The sequence below is a fragment of the Chamaea fasciata genome, unplaced genomic scaffold, assembly GCF_029207755.1.
Source record: "Chamaea fasciata isolate MVZ Bird 193981 ecotype frontalis unplaced genomic scaffold, bChaFas1.0.hap1 SCAF_4, whole genome shotgun sequence".
NCBI lineage: Eukaryota > Metazoa > Chordata > Aves > Passeriformes > Sylviidae > Chamaea > Chamaea fasciata.
In genome coordinates, this window is record NW_027094089.1 from 2,993,362 (window position 1) to 3,014,698 (window position 21,337).

The 21,337-nt window shown below is 33.8% G+C and overlaps 1 protein-coding gene across 1 annotated transcript in view; it reads left to right on the forward strand.

Annotated features, from left to right (window-relative positions):
• The window catches only part of FCHO2 (FCH and mu domain containing endocytic adaptor 2), an 84,943-nt gene that overhangs the window by 41,068 nt on the left and 22,538 nt on the right, over positions 1–21,337 (forward strand). The window contains exons 10-17 of the mRNA XM_066180729.1: positions 1,067–1,139; positions 4,206–4,230; positions 11,678–11,732; positions 14,148–14,326; positions 14,945–14,956; positions 15,357–15,381; positions 16,152–16,194; positions 17,154–17,248. Of these exons, the coding sequence (XP_066036826.1) occupies positions 1,067–1,139; positions 4,206–4,230; positions 11,678–11,732; positions 14,148–14,326; positions 14,945–14,956; positions 15,357–15,381; positions 16,152–16,194; positions 17,154–17,248 (507 nt within the window). The remainder of the gene's footprint in view (positions 1–1,066; positions 1,140–4,205; positions 4,231–11,677; positions 11,733–14,147; positions 14,327–14,944; positions 14,957–15,356; positions 15,382–16,151; positions 16,195–17,153; positions 17,249–21,337) is intronic.

Genomic DNA, 21,337 nt, shown 5'->3' on the forward strand with positions numbered 1-21,337 from the left:
ACATTTAAAAATGATGTTGGAGCAAATTGTGTGCCTCAGTATATATCACTGACTCTACAGCTACCGGATTTGAGAAGTTTGGGGTTATTGAAAATTTCTAGGAGCGGAGAGGTTCCTTATGCTCTGTGTAATATATTTTTGTAAAGATAAATATAATAATATGCTTGAATTGACAGTGGTTTAATTTTGGAAACCAAATTATTTCTACTACTGCTCAAAAGCATGCTGTCAGTAGTATCATGCATCAAAACCAAACTGTAGACTAGCTGGATCAGATGCTTGCACTTAGTCATTTTCTTTGGCAGTCTGCTTTGCCTCAGCAAACATTGTGAAGAAGCAGATGTGGCAGTAAGTCTGAGGAAATATTTAAGTGTATTTTCATTTTAGTATATTAAATGGGAGTGAAAGCAAACTTTTTTCAGTACTGTAGCTATATGTATCCAGTGCTGAAAGCAGGGAAGAAACTAAAGGGGAGAAGCCTAATTCCAGACTCAGTGCAAACCAGTCTTGGAGAAATCATGAACTGGGAAATCATGAACTTGCATCAGCTGAAAAGCCAAGAAACAATCTTATTTTCAACAGGTCCAAAATCCTAGTTTTGAGGAAAGACAGGAGCTTGCTGCTCCTGGAAACACAGGAGGGAAATAAAAACAGGGTGTTGAATGGCAATAGCTGGGCAAGGCAACAATTTCTCATCCATGGCTATTCAGGATCGCCTGGAGCAACAGCTCCTCTTGAGTTTTTGTGAGCAGAGTGCTCTTCCTCAAAACTGTCTATTAAAAAATACAATCTGTAAATACTCAGCTTGGAGATCCAAATCAGTTTTTTTAAGGATTTTTTTACTAATGTGTTGATCCCTATTTTGATTTCTTTTTTTTTTTTTTTTTAACTGGTATTTTACTTAAAGCAAATTGGAATAATATTCCCTTCATTTGGCTCCATATCTATCTCCACTGCATACCTGTGGCAACATTTCAAACATTGGCATTTATATGCATCTGTGTTTAACATAGCTAAATATGCATTTATCTCTTTGATCTATAAATGAAAAGTGTTTGTTCCATAGGAATAAAACCACGGAAAAGGAAGCCTTTTGGTTTATCAGGAATAATGAAAAAAGAAAAAGATACTGAATCCGTGTAAGTATATTTCTACCTTGAAGCCTTGTCTTGTGTGAAAACTAGTAAGGGGAATAAAAAAATAGCCTATATTTAAACAACAACAAAAAAGAAGTGTTTATAACAGCAGTTTAAAGGAACATGTTGAATACAAAAGCATCAGGTATTTATGATTTTTGTCACCAAGGATTTTAACATAAATAACAAAAAATAACGTAAGTGTATTCATAGTGGTCAACTCATGTTTCATTGTTTCCTATGCATAGGTAAGTAGTTTTCCATTTTTCTGCATTTCAGCATTGTAGATAATATAATTCACATTAATCTTAATTAAATATGTCTGTACATGGTAAAAGTACTGGATGGCTGTGTTGGCAGAATTGAAGCTTCAATTATTATTCTGTTAGAAGAACTTCTGCATCTACTGTCGAAGGACAGAAAGATGCAGTATATTATGAGCACACTCCCTTCTCAAACACCATAATTCTAGCTCAGGACTGATATCCCAAATATACAATTTGCCATGTTCTTTGCATGTCCTCAGTCTCCCAGGAGTTAAATCTCTGCAAAAAGTGAGTTTGAATAACAGTTCTGAGGTAAATTAGTCACAGTGTCTATATTGGTATTTAGGGTCAGTGTATTTTTTTTTAGAATTTCTACATGTATTTTCTCAAGAAGATATCTTACAATTTTACAAGCTTGACAATTTAGAAATATTCCCAAAGGCAACATCTGCACAAACTTTTTAAAATTACTTTTTAAAGTATTTTACCCGTGTTAGTTTTTTTTTTACTTACTGCTGAAAAATTCATGACCTAAGAACAGCAGGTGGTAATAGTATTTTGTTTCTGTATTCACACACTCTACAAAAGTGATTAGATTTTGAGATGAGAAAAAAAAAGTATAATGGCATGATATGAATCACCTATGTTATATGTGCCATAGGCTTTTACAGAGATTCTTGCATTAAACCACAACTACTAAATGAACTAGAACATCACAAATAAATAACAGAGGATTCATTATGTGTTTAATATTACATAATATATCCTAATACTTTTTTAATGATCCCTTAAGAGGTATAGATTGCTAATCTGTATTTTGTCTGATTTAATCTTCAACTGATGATCCTGTTATGGACTGGAAATGATAAAACAGTCATCAGAAACTTCTCTGCACAGAGGAGTTCTGCCTTGGTCTTGTGTTTTATTAGTGTGTGAGCTTGTTTAGTTTGTGTAGGGCAGGCTTTCAATATCTAGAAAAACTCTTACGGTTAGTAGGCTTTTCAGTTTGTCAAGAGAGTTTTTGAACTGTTGATGCCTGAACTAGTGGTGTGACTAGTAATGGTTTTAATTCAGGGAAATACCACACAGGGTGCATTCTGTTACATATTGCTATAGTTTAGCTAAAGATTTCACTTCTAACCACTGCTTTGCATGTTTTGGTTGTTTCAGTTTTTGTCTACAATCCTTAAATTTCCTTAAATTTTCAGAAAATCTCCATTTTCTGAAATGTTACCTTATAGCAGAAGCATGACACAGTTTTTTTAATTTTAAAAGAATGATCGTAAGTCTAGTGATTTAAAAGTATTTTTGTCTGCAGCCTGATATCCTCATTTTCCACCTCACCAACATTTGTAAACTCCTGTGATTCCATTTCATCTACAGAACAGATTCCAATTGATGCTGTTAGTACTCCTCTGAATCATACTGGATCTGTTTGAGATCTCTGTTTCTGTTTGAGATCTTTTGGCTCACTAATTTTGGAAACCTTCATTGTGGCCTGAATTGTATTCATTAATCTGCCTCATATTCCACATTTCTCAACTTTTATGTACCTCAGGCTATCCATTTGCCTACAGACACTTTTGGAAATCCACATCTCTCAAGGGAAGCATATACTTTGTCTTTTCAAGCAGTAAAATATCTTTCAGAATAGCTCTGTTGCTATGAAAGATGTAAAGCAAGTAGAAATTTGGTCACATATGTCCTCTTTTGTGTGAGGCCTTTCAGAGAAGATGGAACCCTTCGTCTCACTGTCATTTCCTTAACATACTGTATGGAATTTTGTATTAATGCTTCCACGTTAGCAAGTTTTTTGCATCTGTTTTTAATGCACTGTAGTAAAACCTACCTTTTTTGTCTTTAACCCATTTATTTTTTCAGGGAAGATGTTTTAGATTGCAATAAATTTTTTTCAAGGTTCATTTTCTATAAATGCATGTTTAGAATGTTCAGATTAATGATATAAAAACACTCCTGTTCAGTTATACCGTCACTATTTGTTAGGGTGCAAATTAGAGAGGACTTGTATGCTACTCAAGTATTCCCGCATTCTGTAAAAGTAATTGCTTCTGCTTTTTGAAGACATCAGAGAGAATCAGTGTCATTCATTATTCTAAGTGCTACTGCTCAAATCAAAGTTGCAGGGGAAAAGTTTAGCACATGTGAATAATGTGTTTGCAACTACTGCCTTTTTGCAGGCAATTTTATTTTATTTTTTTAAGTGCTTTTTTGGAGGGCACTCATTTATTTTGTTCAGTGTCTTCTAGTATTTGAATGCAACCATGCTGGACAAGCACGTACTAAGAATGAAACTCTGAAAGAGGAAACTCTGAATTCCTCTGAAGAAAATCTTAATTTCTTTGTGAACTGTTTTTTGTCCAAAGCATTTTACACTTGTAGGTAGACTATTTCTTTAGGATTGGTGACTTCTACTTATTGCACACATCAACCACGAAGACCTGAAACTTAAAGTATATTCATCCATGGCACAGTGTGGTAGTCCTCACTTTCCTTGATTTTTTTGTTATTCTGTTTTTAATTCTTTTCAGGAATATGTGAGTTTGATTTTTCATCATTTCTTTCGAGTTTTTCTTCTGCAGTGTTTTGAGCATAAACTGTCAGCTGTTATTTAAATCTCATGCAGTAGAATGTGGATTATTTAAAGGAAAAATTTCAACAGTCTTAGAGGCAAAAGGGTCAAATTCACTGTGTTAAATTAGTTGAAAATATTGAAGGAAAAATTGTGTGAATAAAATAAGTTGTGCATTTTATAATTTTAAGTTTTCTTTATTTTTTTAAATAGGGAGTGTCCAGATGCAGACTCGGTTGTAAGTAGACTTGTTTCCAAAATAAATGTATATGCTAATACTATCAAGCCTTACATAATTCTGATGAAACTTAACTTACATGTAATCCCTCCAGTGCATAATTTATCTGATAGGGGATTTAGTGTTTTCATAGCATACTGAAAATGTTAATTTTGTGCAGTACATGATCTTCAGTAATATGTACCAACAAGTGTCAGTAATACATTTTTGTTTCCTAACAATTTTAGGTTTTAAGAAAAGTGTTTTTGCTACAAATATATGTTACTTTATTTTTCAGCTACTAGTTTGCATTCCTTGGCTAATAGATTCTAAGAAAGAAAAAAGTTTATTGTGGGCTCAACTTTGTATCATCATATTCCTCTGCTTACTACTGTTTCTTTTGGGAAATCCTTCCAATATTATTTGGGTTCTGCTTTACCACTGGCAATAGAGTGTAGGAATATACTGTTTAAAGTATGGCCCTAAATGCAGCATTTCTAAATGCACTTTATTAATGGTCTAGTTTTCATTACTGTTAGTTAGATCTGTGATATGTCTTACAATTTTTTTTAGTCGATTCAGGTAAGTGACCATTTCAAATTAAATTTAACATGTTAATGATTTTTTATTTCCCTAATTTAGTCTTCTCTTTTTATGCAAACATGTATGTTCTCTTGAATTAATATATAACAATGATTGTAACTCCCTATAGCTATATTTGGGAAAAATTTACAGAGTAATTGGAGTGATTTTCTGTAGACTGATTTGATTTTAGTTCATTCATTTAGGTGCCAATTATATTACACAATTTAAGTTTCCAAGTTCACTTATTCTGTGGATTTTCTTATTTTTATTTGGTAACTAGGAAGTTTTAGTACCTAATAATAAAAGTTGCTTTGAGAAACTTGACTTTAAACATCTAGTAGAACTATCCTTCTAAATGGGGAAAAGTAAGTTTTGTCACATAATAGAACTGTATGTGTCAGAACAGATGTGTAGCTCCTGACAAGACACTTATTTAATATTGTACAGTCATCTTGACTTACAGCAAATCTTTTTCTTCGGGTACATTTAAAAGAAAGTAGTGATAGAAGTATCCTTACAATTATCAGGCTTCTCATGTAGGTAAAATCATTTGACAGTTCAGGTTGAGTCATTGGAGTGAACCACAACTGGATTTGACTTGCAAAATTTATTTTCTTTGCTTATTTTGATCTCCATATTTTTGGAAACATATAGTTCAAAAAATTCAACTATAAATTGGTTTGGCATTTGTTCTGGCTACATGAGGCACACCATATGATCATCTAGGTTAATTATTGATCCTGTTGTTTTTTCTTTTTGCCTGCTCAACATTTTATGACTGAATTTGGAATTTGAAATTGGGTCTATGATTTCTGCTCACTTTTTTCAAACAACAGTAATATTCTGTATAGTGATAGAATGCTTGAATAGGAGAAGTCATTATTTTAATTCTAGTGAAAAAAAATTTATGTGAATAATTTGACGCCTTACAAATAAGCAATCCAAACTGCTTTTATGTTTTAAGGTTGGAGTCCTCTTCTGAAAGGTCTGATTTCAATGTTTTTAATTTTCCTTGGCTTTTACTTCTGCATTTCCTTTCTGTTTAATTTCTCAGACCTGATCTAAATACTTTAAACAGTCTCTATCATCTCTAGGAGGATTTGTTTTGTATGGATATTTGTAATAAATCATACATTTCAAGAAACTGACCTTGGAAAATTATTATTGACCGAAAAAGCAAAAAAACCAAATATAATTCGTATTTGATTGCTAGGAAATACTGAAGAACAGACCTCAGAAAATTCAACTTAAGATATCCCAGTTATTATTTTGTCAGTTTTGGTCACTTGCAGAAAACCTCTCTGGCATATGTATGATTAACGTGATCATTTTTATAAAGGCGGCTTTTGTTTATTTGGCAAGAATTTTAATTATGTGATTAATTTAATTATTTAATTATATATTAATATAAGCACCAAGGTAAAAATATTGCAAATTTTCAAGTTAAGGATGTTGTAAGAACTGATTTCTATACATTATCTACCAGTTCCTTGTGCTACTGTGGATTTTTGAACATAATCTGTGGTCAATACCATGAAGGCCTTCACTAGTCCAAAATTTGTAATGCAATCTATCAAACTTGTATTCTCCCTTTCCAAAAACAAAAGGGGTGAGATGGGTCAAAAATGTCTTTTGCCCCAAAATTGATGCTCTCAAATTTATCTGTGGTAAGCCAGATCTGCTTATGCTCATCCTTTTTGTTGCTCTCAGGTTATGTATACTGGAAAAGAAGTCAATAAAATGTTAATTCCTGTGAGGTTTTTTTTTTGTAACTTCTGTAAGAGGTTTTTGTGTGCCAGTGGGTAAGCAGCTGTGGACTGAGAACTGGTATTTGTTAAAAAGGTTGACCACTTCAGTAAGCAGTCTCTGTTTAAATATAGGTGAGAATATCTCATGAGATTTAAAATTCCTGAGTTTTTAATATGTCAATCTATGGTGTAACTTCCATTAAGCTAAACCTTGATAATTAAGAAAAGTGGGAAGTTTGTAGTAGAAAGTGTGTGCATTGGAAACAGATAGCAACTGTCTGTGGGGGTTTTGCCTTAGAACATTTTTCTAAAGGCTGAAATGTCTTGTTTCCCTTGAGTTTGCCATGTCTTTAGAGATATTTTCTAGGAAGATACGAGGTCTAAAAGAAACTTATGTTTCTGGGAAACATTTACAACGTTCCACTTGGGTCTGGTAAGATCTGAATTGGGGTTGCAATCCTTCCCTTGGTTGGGATGCTTGCCGATCTCCTTCTTCTACTTCACTGCCTATTTTCATGAAGACTGTAATAATGTAATTATCTTTGAGTTCTCTGTTCCTTCTGTCAAATCCATTTGCAATTGTCCAGTAAGTTCAAAAGTAATTAAGAAGGGAGTCACAGATGTGCAGAACATAACGCTGAAGTGTTTTTTTCAGGGGAAACTGAAATGCAAACACGTATCAAGGCATCCGAAAGTTTTTATTAACCTCTTCACATGTGAGTGTAGCATAATTACAGTTACGTAGAATTGTAGACCATTTTTATTGTTGGGGACTGGTTGAATTTGGAACCATCAAATTCTGAGAAGTGGAACTCAAGTGTAACCTAATATTTAGTGAAATTCAAGTATTTTTTCTTATTTGTATTTTCAACTTTTTTTTCTGGCACATTTTGAATAGCTGCTATTGAGGACAAGGCTTTCTATCACAGCGCAAGACAGGGGCACTTTGTATACCCATTTTTCTTTCTGCATTTCTAACAATAGGAGAAACTAACTGTCTACTCTCCTCTTCTGTATCTTTTGGGTTAATAGGCACCCTAAGGAGAGGAGGCCAATATTATGCCTCTGTCTTAACCTAAGGATATGCCAGAGTCAAATTTACATCTCAAATATGTCAAAAGTGGAGAGCCTTTTTTGTTCTTTTGTTCCAGCCTACGAACTTCAGCTGCTTACTTAGAGTCCTCATCTGGATTGCAGGAAGCCAGTTGAGTTCTGGAAGGAAAAAAATTAAGTGAGCTGTTCAGCTGTATTGCATCTTCAAGCATAACCTCAGGAAACCTTGATAAAGAGCTCTCATAACCACTGTAGTTATCGCAGGAGAAGAGAAAATATAAAGAAATCAAACTGGAACATAGTGAAGGTTCTTTGCTTCTTGACTGATGACCAGCCTGTCAGCAGCACTAGTGTTGCAGAGGAAGGGCCAAATGAAGTAGCTAGACTGCAGTGCTCCATATGTTCCTCCCTTGTCCTTTGTATGTAACCCAGAGCCACTAATAACATGGTAATGGTTTGGCTTCTTCAATTGCCTTTGGATGACAGATGGGACAAGGAAACTGAAATAAATTATTCACCAAAACTAAAAAAATGTGTTTCGTCAGTAAGAATGCTTGGTCCTCAGGCTTCTTATACTGGAAATTTTATTTATAAAGACCTTATGTTTTATTTCTTTGAAAAATTATTAACGCCAGAAAGCTTGTAGAATATGCCAAAGTCTTATTAACATTTAACAAAGGCAAAGACAAAGGTATACAGTCAAAATTTCTGGCATATGTTTAACGCTATATAAGATCTCCATTAATGCATTACATCTGCAAACACAGGGAAAACTGTGGCTTTTTTAGCTACATGTTTAATTGCTTGACAGAACCTCAGAAGGGCTTTCTGGAAGTCCACCCTTCCAGTTGCTTCTGCAGGGTTCAATTCACATGCATTATGAGGTTGTTGGGAGTTTTTTGACTGCAAAGACCACTCTGTGTTTGTGTAGGGGACTAAAGGAGACCTCCATCCCTGAAGTATTAATAATAACTTTTGGCAAAGGATGAAGTTTGCAAAGATCATCATCTTGTGTGTTGAACTTCAAAAATTATACATGTATATATGTAGGTTGTGAATTTAACCTCTGATCAGCATGGTAGGCAAATTGGGTCTTATCTGTGTTGTGTGCTTGATACTTAAGATACACTGTTATTCGTGACATAATATATAGTTCTCTAATTGTAGGAGTGTGGAAAAGGGAGTGAAAATTAGTTCAAATAGATGTAAATACCTTCATTAACATCAGATTCATGAATATGTGTATCTCGCAGGTTTCTCTGTTATCTACCACTGTTATTAAATGTAGATTTGCAAATGAAATGTTGGTATTTCAGAAAGCATAACAGTCACTGGTTCAATCATTCAAAATATTGAGAACAGTATTTTGAATTTAATACTTAACACGTAAAATTGTGAGGTACCATTTTACATCTGTGTGACACAATTTGCCTTTGTCTATACAAAGGTATATCAAGTATCTCTTAAACCCATTTTTTACATTGGTTTACACAAAAATCTAAATTTAGTATCTAGTTAATTAAAGCAGGTGTTAACAATGGTCATAAATTGGCACAAGATCAATCTGAATTACTGACAAGGCTGGAAATAAAAAGCGAATTATTTATGTGTGTATATGCTGTTTAGAGTTAGATGTTTGAAATTACATGTATTTAAATGTTAGATATAGGAAAAAATGCAGATTAAGTTTTCTCTACAGAGTTTGAAAAGAAGTGATAATATAGACTAGCTGAAAGAGAAGGAAGGAATTTTCTTCTGTGTTTAGAACTTGATACTGTAAAGTATCCATCTCTGTTATGTACATCAAGTTGTGAACACAGACTGCATGCTAAAGGGCTATTTCTGAGGAACAGATGTTTCAAGTATATTATCAAGATCGGAAATAATTATCATGAAAGTATTATGAAAGAAAGTTAAATACCTTAGGATTTTAGTTCTTTCTTCATCCTAGAGACTATTCAGTAAATTAAAAATAATACAATGAAAATAACTTCTACAAACTAAGTTCTCTCACAATTTTATATCAATATAGTCCATTTTGCCAGCTATGTTGTGCATACTGTGTCAACCCAGTAATACTATCCTTTACATATATGATCCAGTTGTAAGAAAAATTAAATATTGTGCATTTGTAGATTTTTATTGATTTTCAATTCATCTTAACCATGAATGATCCTGGTCTATGGAAAATTACCTGGTGTGACAACTAAATTAATTTAAAATTTCAGAATCTGTAGCATTACAAGAAAATATACTTATTTTGTACCTATATGTTTTTGTTCTGTTTACTTTGATGTCAAGTTTCATTAGTGGTTTTTGGTATATAAACAAGGTCAGCTTGAGGTCAAGCGTAGCTAAGAACCCTGATTTGAGCAAGTGGAGCTAAAGTATTGGACCGTGTGATTGTACTCTTATTACTTTCTTGTTATTGTAATTATTTATTTATTTATTTTTAATCAAGTAGCAGGAAGTCTAGATCTTACAAGTATTTCAAGAAATTGCATCTATATGGTCTATATTTTAAGGTTAGAGAGCTTAAATGTTATTTTTTGGCCTTAGTTTGATGCAGTATTTAATTTGGTACAGTCTTACGTCTGTACATGACTGTATTTCTCATACCTTAGCTGAAAGTTTGAGTTATGTGTGAATTCCATTTATTTCAGAAGTGCTAAATTTAGGGAGCTGGACAGAGGAGAATCTTTCTTAGCAAATTATCAGGCATCCCATTTGTGATATCTTTATAAGATACAGAAGAATAACTACCTTTTAATAATTTTAATGTTCTGTACTTCAAAAGCTATTCAGAGATATTCTCTTTAAACTTGGCTTCATATTTTATCTGAAGTCATGAGGTTTCTTTCTTGTCCACTTGAAATCACCAGTGTAAGTCATTTTGTTGTATCTCTTGACATCTAACAAATTACATTTTGGCTGTACTGTTGTATACATATCTGTTGGTCAAATTGCTTCCCAGTACCTGCTTTCTGATAGAATAAACCGATGCTGCACTAAAATAAATCACTTTTTTATACATACATAGTTTATTTTTTATAATATATTAGTAATTGCTAAAATCACGGCATTTTGAAAGTACCTTGGTTGTGGTTTTTTGTGATAAACTTACTGAGACATTAGACATGTTCATGTACACTGCCTATGCATACAAAGTTGTGAGTGGATTTTTTGGTTCTGACTGGGGAAAGTATCTACGTATCCACGTTTATCCTGTATATGTAACATACATGATGTGGCCATTTTGTGCATTTTTAAAATTTACATTGTCTTGGAGAGTTTATTCTCTCTGCCCCAAAGGTTTTTTTAAAGGAAACGATATGCTTAGCTGAGTATTCTAAGTTGTTTTAACATAATTCTTCTCAATTTCTGTTTAGTTGCCTTCAAGAACAGAAAAGCAGAACTTGTCTTAAGTTCTCAGATGCTTATTGACTTTTAAGGTTCAGGACAGTGTTGAAGATGTGTAAAGGAAAACTTAGGAATAAAACTTTGAGCACCTGTGATGTGGATATTCTTTTCTGAAGTAACAGTGCAGGCTTGCTGCCTGTTCTAGGGGGAGTGGAATTTGCAAGCTGTGCTTTGGCTTCCATACTTAAATATTGACTAGTACTTAGGAAAGGTTTTACCTCTGCGCGATCAGAACGTCTTGTGTCTTAGCCTAGAGCATTAAAAATTAGGCATTTTTTCTGAGGCCAAGATAATTATAGCCTAATTTAACTCAGTACTAAAGCTAAAGTAATGTTAATTTCTGTTCTTTTTCATAGAGTAATTGATTGGTAATTGATCAGTTAGTAACTAGTGATTGATTAGTAAAAGCAGATGCATTTCAAACTTGCCAGTTTTCACAGGAAATTTAGAGCTTCTTTTGTAACATTTTGTGCTGAGATATTTTGTCATAAAAGTTCTGAATGATAGATCATAACTTAAGATAACTGTAATAATGTTGAATAAAAATCACTTTCATGTGTTTTTGTAATTTTAATTTGTCAATGGTGTAAAATTCAGTCTGATGTAAGAATGACATGGGGTTTTAGTTATTTATCAATAGCATATTTTTTTTGTTGTTTTAGAGCTTTCCTGATGTAGATGATGAAGGATACAGCATTAAACCAGAAGCAGCACAGGATATCCTTTTTACTATTATTGTGCCAAGTTATTTGATGTTATTACAATTCTTTGGACAAAGGCAGTACTGACTAAAGGGTTAAGGAAGAGGAATGATATTTATGCCTATGTTGCAACCTTGTATTCTTACATTCATAGCTTTTGTAAAATGAACCAAATTCTTTCTTGTGTGTGTGTGTGCAAATGTTAAAGATTAGATTGGATCAGATCTCTTGGGAATTTTTAAAGGACAGTAAAAATAAAAAGCAAAAAAAAATAGTCAGATCCAACGGAGATACAAAACTCCATGCAAATCTCTCTCCTTGAAAAGCTCTCAGAGAATTTTTAAAGTTAAGTTTGCAAACTTTCTAAAGCATTTTGAATGGTTATCTTTTCTATACTGCACCCTCCCATTTTCTTTGTAGCACTAGAGCAGTGCAGAAATAGAAGTTCTGTTACATAATGAAGTCATTGCACCACATGCTGTTTCCAGTTGGTGCTTCTGGCTTTTTCTGTCTTTTTAATAATAGCTTTCATGTACAGAATAGATTTTTTTTTTCTGAGTCACCTTTATAGAGGCTCAAGATTTTTCTCTGCCGTTCCCCTGTTGCTTTGGAGGAAAATTACTGTCCACTTCTTTTCCTGCCACCACAGAGGAAAGTTCTACTTAAGAGCTGAGAATAGTTAGCATAGATCTAAGCAAGACTAGTATGTTAGCAAGATAGCTAATTTTTGGAAATGTATTCACTGAATTTTCTGGGTACTGCAGGTAAAAGGTGAATTTAGCCTGTACCATTACCTGAAATTGCAAAAACTTTTAAGCAGTAAGCCGCTCATTACAGTGGCCAGCTCATGATGGTAACTTTTTTTTGTTTTCATCAGCTTTGCAGAATATGCCTCTAATACCCACATGGAAGAGTCCTGTAACAACAAAAGCAGTTGGTATTCCTACTTACAAAATTTATATAAAAGTGACAGACTTTTATCCAGTTTTAAGAGGATTATTATTTCATGCTTTATATGTATTTCTGAAAGTGAGAAGTGAACAACATTTGTGCTCATGATGAATGGTTAATCTGGGCATCCTTTTTTTATTATTATTACCTCTTTTTGTTGTGAAACAAGAGTAAAGATATACATCAAGTGAAAAATATCCATGATTTGCAATCTGTCATGGGATAGTACTTCAGCTTCTGGAAATCTTGACCAGCTTCAGGAACTTATCAGCTCCCTTTCTCTTTTCCTCTGTTAACTTCTAGAAATTTATTCTGTTGATGGGAACTCATGAGACAATTTGCTGGAGGACATTGTTTTATTATAATGACAATCAATAAGTGTGACTTAAATCTGTATTGGCAAAACACTTTAAAAAAATGGACTTATTTGTAGGAAGTGAATCTTGAAGGTCAGTGATAGCTTTTAAGGCAAGAAATCTTTTGATGAAATTGGATTTACTTGTCTTTGAAAACTTTTCTATAAATGCTTCATTTTGAAGGAAGAGATGGGCATAAGATTAAGATATTTGGCTTTTTCCTCACCACAACTTTCAGATCCTTTCAGTTAAAAGGAATTTGGAATGTCTTTAGTGTTCAGGTTTAAACCTTTTTAGGGAGTAGTTTGAAGGAATTTAATGCAAATGTCGGTCGTATTGTCAGGTGAAAATAACAGAAGTGACTTAGAGAATATGTACACTTCTTTCAATTGGTACAAAACTTTTATGTTTCTGTAGAGGGAAATTTTTATCACCAAAACAAATGCAGTTTTTAAGACTTAGCTTGTGCCTTTCAGAGCTATTCTTCAGTGCAGCTTCTGTGCATATAAAGAGCTTTCTATTTTCCTTATTTTGAGGGCTGAGATGTCATTGTGATCCCTTTTTATCCAAAGATGACAGTACTTTAAGCAGCTGACATGGTTGAGCTTGCTGTGCAGCCTTCTATTTACCTGGCATCCTTTCTTGCAAAATTTTCAGTGCCACACTAAAAGGAGCAAGTAATTGTGGCTCCTGCTCTTCCTTCACTGTTTGTGTTAGGTACGGGTACTGTGGGCATTTCACTGCTCATTAAAAAACCTAGGCTTTTCTGCATTTAGTTTAAAAGATTTCTACATTTTTCATAATTCTTTTAGAATCCCTGTTGGAGTCCTGCGAATTATAATTTTACATACAGAAGTGTTGCTGCTTTAGAATCTTAAATTTAACCTCATGCCTTCAAATATGCAGTTGTTCAGTTATATGACGTAATGTGTTTCTGAACAGAATCATCATTCTGAAGATAAATGAAATAAGCCCCTTAATTTTAACTCTGAGTTGTAAATTTTGGACTGTGGATGTATCTAAGTGCACAAAGAGGTCACTTAATGCTAGCATTTTGTGGAGCAAAATTATGAAGTAGATTAAGCAGATGACTTTGAGATATTTCCACCTTAACTGAGAAAAACATACCAAAGAGAACCATTTCTATTCATCCAGTGATTCTGAGTCTGAAGATGATGAACCCAGAAGGTTCCACGTGGAAATAAAACCTGTCCAGCCAAATAATAGCTCTCAGTACACTATGCCTTCTTTGGATGAATTAAAAGTATCCATAGGGAACATCACTCTTTCTCCAGCAATATCTGTAAGTTTTTGGTCCTTGTATTTTTAATATGTAGAAAAGTGGTAAAGAAACCATAGTGTAAAGATATATGATAGTGTTCAGAATTTATTCTAGGTTCAATAACGTTTTTCTTGTGCACTAGGTCATCTTTGGTACAATTTATATTCCAATATATTAGGTCATCTTTGGTACACTTTATATTCCAATATATTTAGATTGCACTTTTATATTTCAATATAAATTAAGTACTTTTCTCATATTTAAACTTTCCTATGAGTCTTTTGAGTGCTCAGTTCTTGTCTTTGTGCTCTTGCCACCACAAGACATTCAATTACATCTTAGAGTTAGCTGAGCATGGCTTTTAACATAATTTGCTGATTAGTTTTCAATAACATACAAGTCTTTTAAAACAGATCATATAATGAGGATACACATAACATTTGCAGCGCAGCTTTATTGATATATCTTGCCAATTCATGGAATAATCCTTTATACCACCAGATGATAAATAATATTATGGTATGCTCATACAGTACTCAAATTAGAATAAGATTGGTTCTGATTTTAAGGAAAATAGTGTGCATTACATATTAAAATAATAATTTTTCTCTTTTTTCCCTCACCACATTTTGAAAGCAGAGGCACAGTCCTGTAAGTAGAGAATGGCTTTTTGTTTGCATTTGTAGTTAGAACTAAGTGTAGTATGTGAGGGGACTTCTTGGGAAAACATGAGGAATGTTTTGTTTCATCTGTGATAGATACATAAGCTGTTTAATTTTCTGTCCCAGACAGTAAACAGATATAAAAATGCTGCTCCCTTTGTCAGCTCTACAGTATTTCTTCCCGCATTTTCATACTGGTATGGAAGATGTGTGCTGGTTCCTCTGTGCAGGCTCATGTTCCATAGTCTTCTGGATTATCATGATGATTTTGCCTGGCATTGAAAAAATAAATCTCACAGAAAGTTGAATAGAAATAAGAATTCTGGGACTCTTAAGTGGTTTGTTTCACAGTAGAAGAACTTATTCCTAATTTTTTTTTCCTGTTTCAGGCACAAATGAATCAAAATTCATCCAGTAAGTATGAATCTTTCAGTCTGTTAGTTTTTTAACATAGAAGGAAAACAGATCTCTTTTTTTTAAATTGTTGGAGACATAAACTTCTTAAATATCTGTATTTTAAATTGAAGATAATGTTTCTCTTTTTAGTTTTATATAACTCTTCCTTATCTATGTACTTGGCTGTTCCCTGTTGTGGGGACCAGAGGAACCTGTATCTGACAGTAATGAGGAACACATCTAGATGCCAAAGGGGTAACCACATGGAAAAAACTCCTGTGCAAGTTCCTGAAACCCTTACACCTGCTCAAGTTTAGTATGATCGACAAACCAGGAAAGCATACTGTGTGTATGATGTAAAATACCTACATAGAGGGTAGAGCATTAGCTTCTATTTTTCAGGGTTTGTTTTGGGGTTTTTTTGTCAGTGGGAAACAAGGCCAGATTTGCTGGAGAGCAGTACTGATATTATACAGTATAACTACACAGTAAACTGTATAACATAAAAAACTGTATAATTCAAGGAGGAAGTTTCAAGTAAACAACACTTCCATATGAAGTGCATTTGTCTATGTAGTCTTCTCTTATTTTCTTCTCATATTTCAATTTAAGTTATCAGAAATAACTTTTTCTGATAAATTAAATTCAGAAATACGTTTTCTTTTTCCATTTTAATAGTAACTTTTTTGAACTGCCAACATTAGTATTAACTATCTTTTTATAATGAAAAGTTTTTTTTTTATTTTGTATTTCACACTTTTAATGATAATACTGTATCTTCTTGTTAGGTGAAGAGTTAACAAAATCAAAACTTTCTGCTCCAACTACTGAGTAAGTTCAAATTTAATATTCTATCAAATGCTGTTTTGTAGGAATTTGTTCTAATTTTTCTAATACTTAGAAACTCATTGGAAGTGACAGCTGAGTCCTATTTTAAGTTGTACCTCTATTGCACTATAAGACTAAGTGTATCAATGGATATTTCCATTCATTTATTTACCCTCTCTAATACACTTGATTTATTGTGGTCAATCTCAGTTGATATTTTTAATTATAAATGTTTTTAATTACATAAGGTTTTTAAATAAGATAGATTTCATTTCTATCCAAGAGTGTTCCATGGTAAAGTGTTTAGTATTATAAACCTCAAATTTACGCTGATTAGCATATATTGCTTATGTGTGTATAGGCTGAAATAAATGAATTTGAAGACATAGGTCTCAAAAATTACAGTTATTTAACAGATATTATGGAGTATGTCCACAAACAAATTTTCACCAAAGTGTTGACTAAGATAGTCTCCTTATGTGTAAATCAGTTCTTTGACCGGCAACTTTTGATTAATTCCTTTCTTTTTAGATGCAAAAACTAATATGGACTAATTTGTCTAATGTTTTTATCATATTATTGAGTGACTTTTTACAAGTGTTATGTAATGATAGGACTAGGAGAAGTGGCTTTAAACTCAGAATAGTTTTAGGTTAAACATATGGAAGAAATTCTTTACTGTGAGGTCTGGTGAGACATGGAAACAGGTTGTCCAGAGAAGTTCTGGATGTCCTGTCTCTGGAAGTGTTGAAGTGTTCAGTCTTGAATGGGCTTTGAACAACCTGGTCTAGTGGATGTCACTATGGTTGGAACAGAATTTTTAAAGATCTCTTCAAAGCCAAACTATTCTGTGATTATTATAATTATTACATTATTATTACATACAAATGGCTACTGAAGTTTGTGATTTTTATGAATGCATAGATCTTTTATTTCTATTCCAATTTTAATTCTTAATATAGAAAGGGGAACAGTGACTTCCTGGCATGGGATCCACTCTTCAGCACTTCTCTTGAATCTTCCTCTTCAGCTTCTTTGGCATCCTCATCCTCCTCAGGTAGAATATTTGATGGTAGAGATTGCGTTTGCCATATTTCTGGATGTTCTAGTGTTGTTTTTCAGTTATTGCAAGGGGACGTGCTTTGATACATAAATGATAGAATTTTATAAAGCAGTACACCCTGTCTTAGAAGTGTTACATGACTGAGAAGGCAGTAAATAAGGCTTTCAAGCTGGAGAGCAAGAAGGAAGAGGGAGTGCAAGACATTTTAGGAGAATTCTATCTTGCTCCTGCCCTTTTTATTGCCTTCTCATACTTACTGAATAATTGCTTACCATCTAGAATATAATCCTTTTTTTGCAGCTGGTAAAGCTGGGAGATTAAATGTAGGTTGTTGCAGCAACTGTGAGACGACCTGAGCTTGCACAATGAATAGGAATAGATTTCTTCTTTCCAGGAAAGTTAAGCTATGCAGTACAATGGCATTGCAGAGCTTTGCTGTGAGGAACTTGTTTCCTGTAGGAAGGCATGATTCTGTTCGGAGATGTGAAGGCATAATCCAAGGGGAGATGGATAAAAGTGACAGGACTGAGACATGAATTAAGATGAGATCCTGAAAGCAGGGGTATTGCAAGGAAAAGGATGGTGTGTGGCATATGGGAGGTGGAGGGAGAGAGCACACATTGCATGGGAATTTTGGGTTGCAGGATATTAGTGTTGGTAGGACACTGGCAGGCTTTCCTGAAACCCGGTATTTGCAAAATACAGTTTCATAGTTCTTTTCAGTCTACCTACTGTGTATCTTTATTCCAACATCTTAATTTTCTCTTAGAAAATTAAGAGAAAGTGTAGACAATTTTATCTTCCCACACACCTGAGAAAGGAAGTGTGTTCACTTACAGTTTTAACTAAGTACTTGTAATTCCAAAAATAGTCCTCACTTCTTTGTTCATGATTATGGCTTTCTAGCGGTTTTCTTCTGTGCTTGATCATGCAGATTGAAGAACAATAAGGAAGATTACACATATCAATAGGAGAATTCTGAAAAACTGGTGTTATTTCTTGGCTTAAGTAATGTTCTTTTAGCACCAATCAACATTGCTTTATAACACTTCAGATTTTAGGTAGAACTTAGTCTTTCAACTACAAATTCTTATTCCTTAAAGGTTAAGGTTTTAACAAATCTGGCTTACAGATTTTATCATAATTTTCTCATCCTGACTTACATAATCAGTCTGTAGTATTGGCAAGTGAAACCACCATGTGTGAGGTAACATGTTTAAGAATAAATTCTAGAGAGAGACATATTACTGGGATATTCTGAAAAGAAATGGTGCTTTCTTATAACACTCTGTTTTGATAGCTTTAGACTTGTGTTGGAGTCTGCAGAGAAAGGCAGAGGATACTTAACTTGTTGTGCTGGTGGTTGTAGCTGTATTCTGGTGTTTATTGCTGTGCCTGGATGGGAAGTGAAAGCAAGTTAGGAAATCTTCATACAGTTCCTCCTGGCAGCAGAACTGTGGAGAAAGTAGTCTTTGGCTGATGAGTAATGACAGACATCCATAACATCCTCCTTAGCTGTATCTGGCAGGGAGTCATCTGCCCTAGTCCTCATCTACCCGAGTCCTGCCCCTGAGGATTATACACAGAGCCCTGCACTTCATAGAAATTGGTGCAATAGGGGGTCTTATGGGCATAAATTAAGTTCAGATACATCTGTGCCTTGGCAAAGTTTATCTGATTAATAATTATGTCAAGGATTGTTGTTCTAGGAGTTAACTAAGATATTTACATTTGTGAAATAATCTGTAGAATTAAATAGAGAGTAAGTGTTCTAAAGTATAACAAATTTCTAATACATTTGACGCAAAAAAAAATGGATTAATGTAGATCATGTTGTTTAAATTCAGTTCTAATGCTTGCTAACTTGCGAGTTAGTTCTAAAAGTTTTTTTTAAGGTACTTAACTTATCTGATTGTATTTTTCTTGAAATCAATGTTTTATCTGCAACTTGAAGGTCAGTAGTAAGCTGGTGCTTAAAGTTTTTGAAAATCTCAATCCAAAACTTAAATTACATACATTAGTTATGTGGAAAACAGTATATATCCCTTACAGTTTAAACATTTGTTTGACTATCGTTTTATAAGTGTGTTAATCATTGAACACTTAAACTACCTTGGTATTTGAGCAGACAGTGGTTTATGCAGCACAGAAATAATCTTTGGTCATCCATGAATAATCCCACTTTATTGGAAGCTTAAGATAACTTTGTTATCTTGAACAAACACAACAGAAATTTTTTTAGCTAGCTCTTGATATTTCAAAATCTTTTTATTAGTTTTCATCCTTATTTTCATCCTATGTATTTTAAAAATAGTTCTTAACATCTCCACATTGTTTTAAAATAGGATTTATAGTAGTATTTTTAAAGCCTTTGAATGATTGTTAAAATATCTGCTAGAAAGGGAAAGATGTGTTAAAATTCTTAATATTTAGGTGGACTTAGAGAATGTATTTGTTTATGACAAAAGGACCACTGTAGAGAGGACAACTGTACTTATGATCTTAACTTTTAAATGTGTTTCTCTCTCTTTTTGATTTTGGCTATCACTGCTGTTGCTCCTAGCTCTGCTGATCTCCAAGATGTTGAGAATTGACTAATCTTGCATTTTCTGCTTCTATTGTCATTTAGAGCAACACTCAACAGCAAGTGCAGGGAATACTTGTGGAAAACTCCTTTTTTTCAGCAATCAGAAGACTATAGGATGAGAGAGGGAAAAAAAAATGAGGTGGATGATGCCTCATCCATATTGTTACTCACTAGACACAAATTGATACAGACAGAATAACTATCAGACTGAATACTGTGACTCCAATGTCTTCATTCATTCACCTGAAAGTCAAATCTGTTGGACCTTCCCATTACAAATGCTAGGACTAAGAGGATCAAAGCCTTCAGAAGGAACAGGATAGGTTTGAGTCAATAATTTTGAAGGAAATTAAAAGCAGAATGCTGTGGAGAGGAACCAAAAATGGAGTAGGATGCAAGAAGGGAAAGACAAAGATGAGAAAAGTTGAATCACAGCAGGTTGGAAGTCAGAGGAATGAGGAAAGTTGTGAGAAATAGAGCCCTAAGTGGAGAGATAAACAATAATTTTTTTTTTATGTACTAAAGAATGGAAAGTGACATGGTTGGCAGTATGAATGGGGCATGAATGGTATGTGACTGGCTTTTTTCTTTCTTCTGTTTGTGACTTGGGGTGTTATCTTAGTAGAGCAGTTATTTTTCATGCTGGCTAGTAATCCTTGTGCCATGGATACTGAATACTTTTTTGAATATTGAAATTTTTATCTTTTCATTGTTGGTCCTAGTTTCAATTCTTCCCTTTTCCTTCAGCTACCCTAACAGAGCACAATAGGAGCTCCTCCTCATCTACCACTGATTTGCCTGGGTGTAGAATATCTCAGTCTTTGCTTGGACACCAGACAGATTCTGGGTCTACAAGCCCATCCTCACCAGGCTTTACCATTAGCGCTTTGTGCAAATCTGGTGTTACAGCAGCGCCATCAGGGAGTACCGGTACTTTATCCTGTTTTTCACGGTCTCAAAGTCAGTGGATTTCCTTTGCTGATGAACTTCTTACAATTAGACACACGAGTACAGACAAGAAGGAGCCCCAAAGATTGCATTTTAAAACTGAAAATGCCTGCCTTGCCTCTTCTGCTTTGCTTGGGAATTCTTCCAACAGCTGTGCTTCTGAGGATCAAAGTGACCTTTTCAATAACTCTATATGCCATGAACAATTATTCATTGAAGAACCTGGCACTGCTGCTGAAATATCTTCTGCATCATCTTCAGCACTACTGGACTATAGTTTAGTGTCTTCTTGTGCTCATACAAATAAGGGTATGCCAAGCATGCATTCTGTACTGCTCTTTTGCTAATAACTGACTCCAAAAAGCAAGCCTCGGATTCATTTTTCTTTTTGTTATTATTACTCAACTGATGTTAAAATTAACTCATCTTCTTATTTAGAATGTACTAAACTGCTTGTTAATACCAGTTGCGACAGTGAAGTAAATATTCAGCTTGAAATAAGAAGAAAATTCAAATTATTCATTTAAAGGCATTGCTTTCTCTTAACT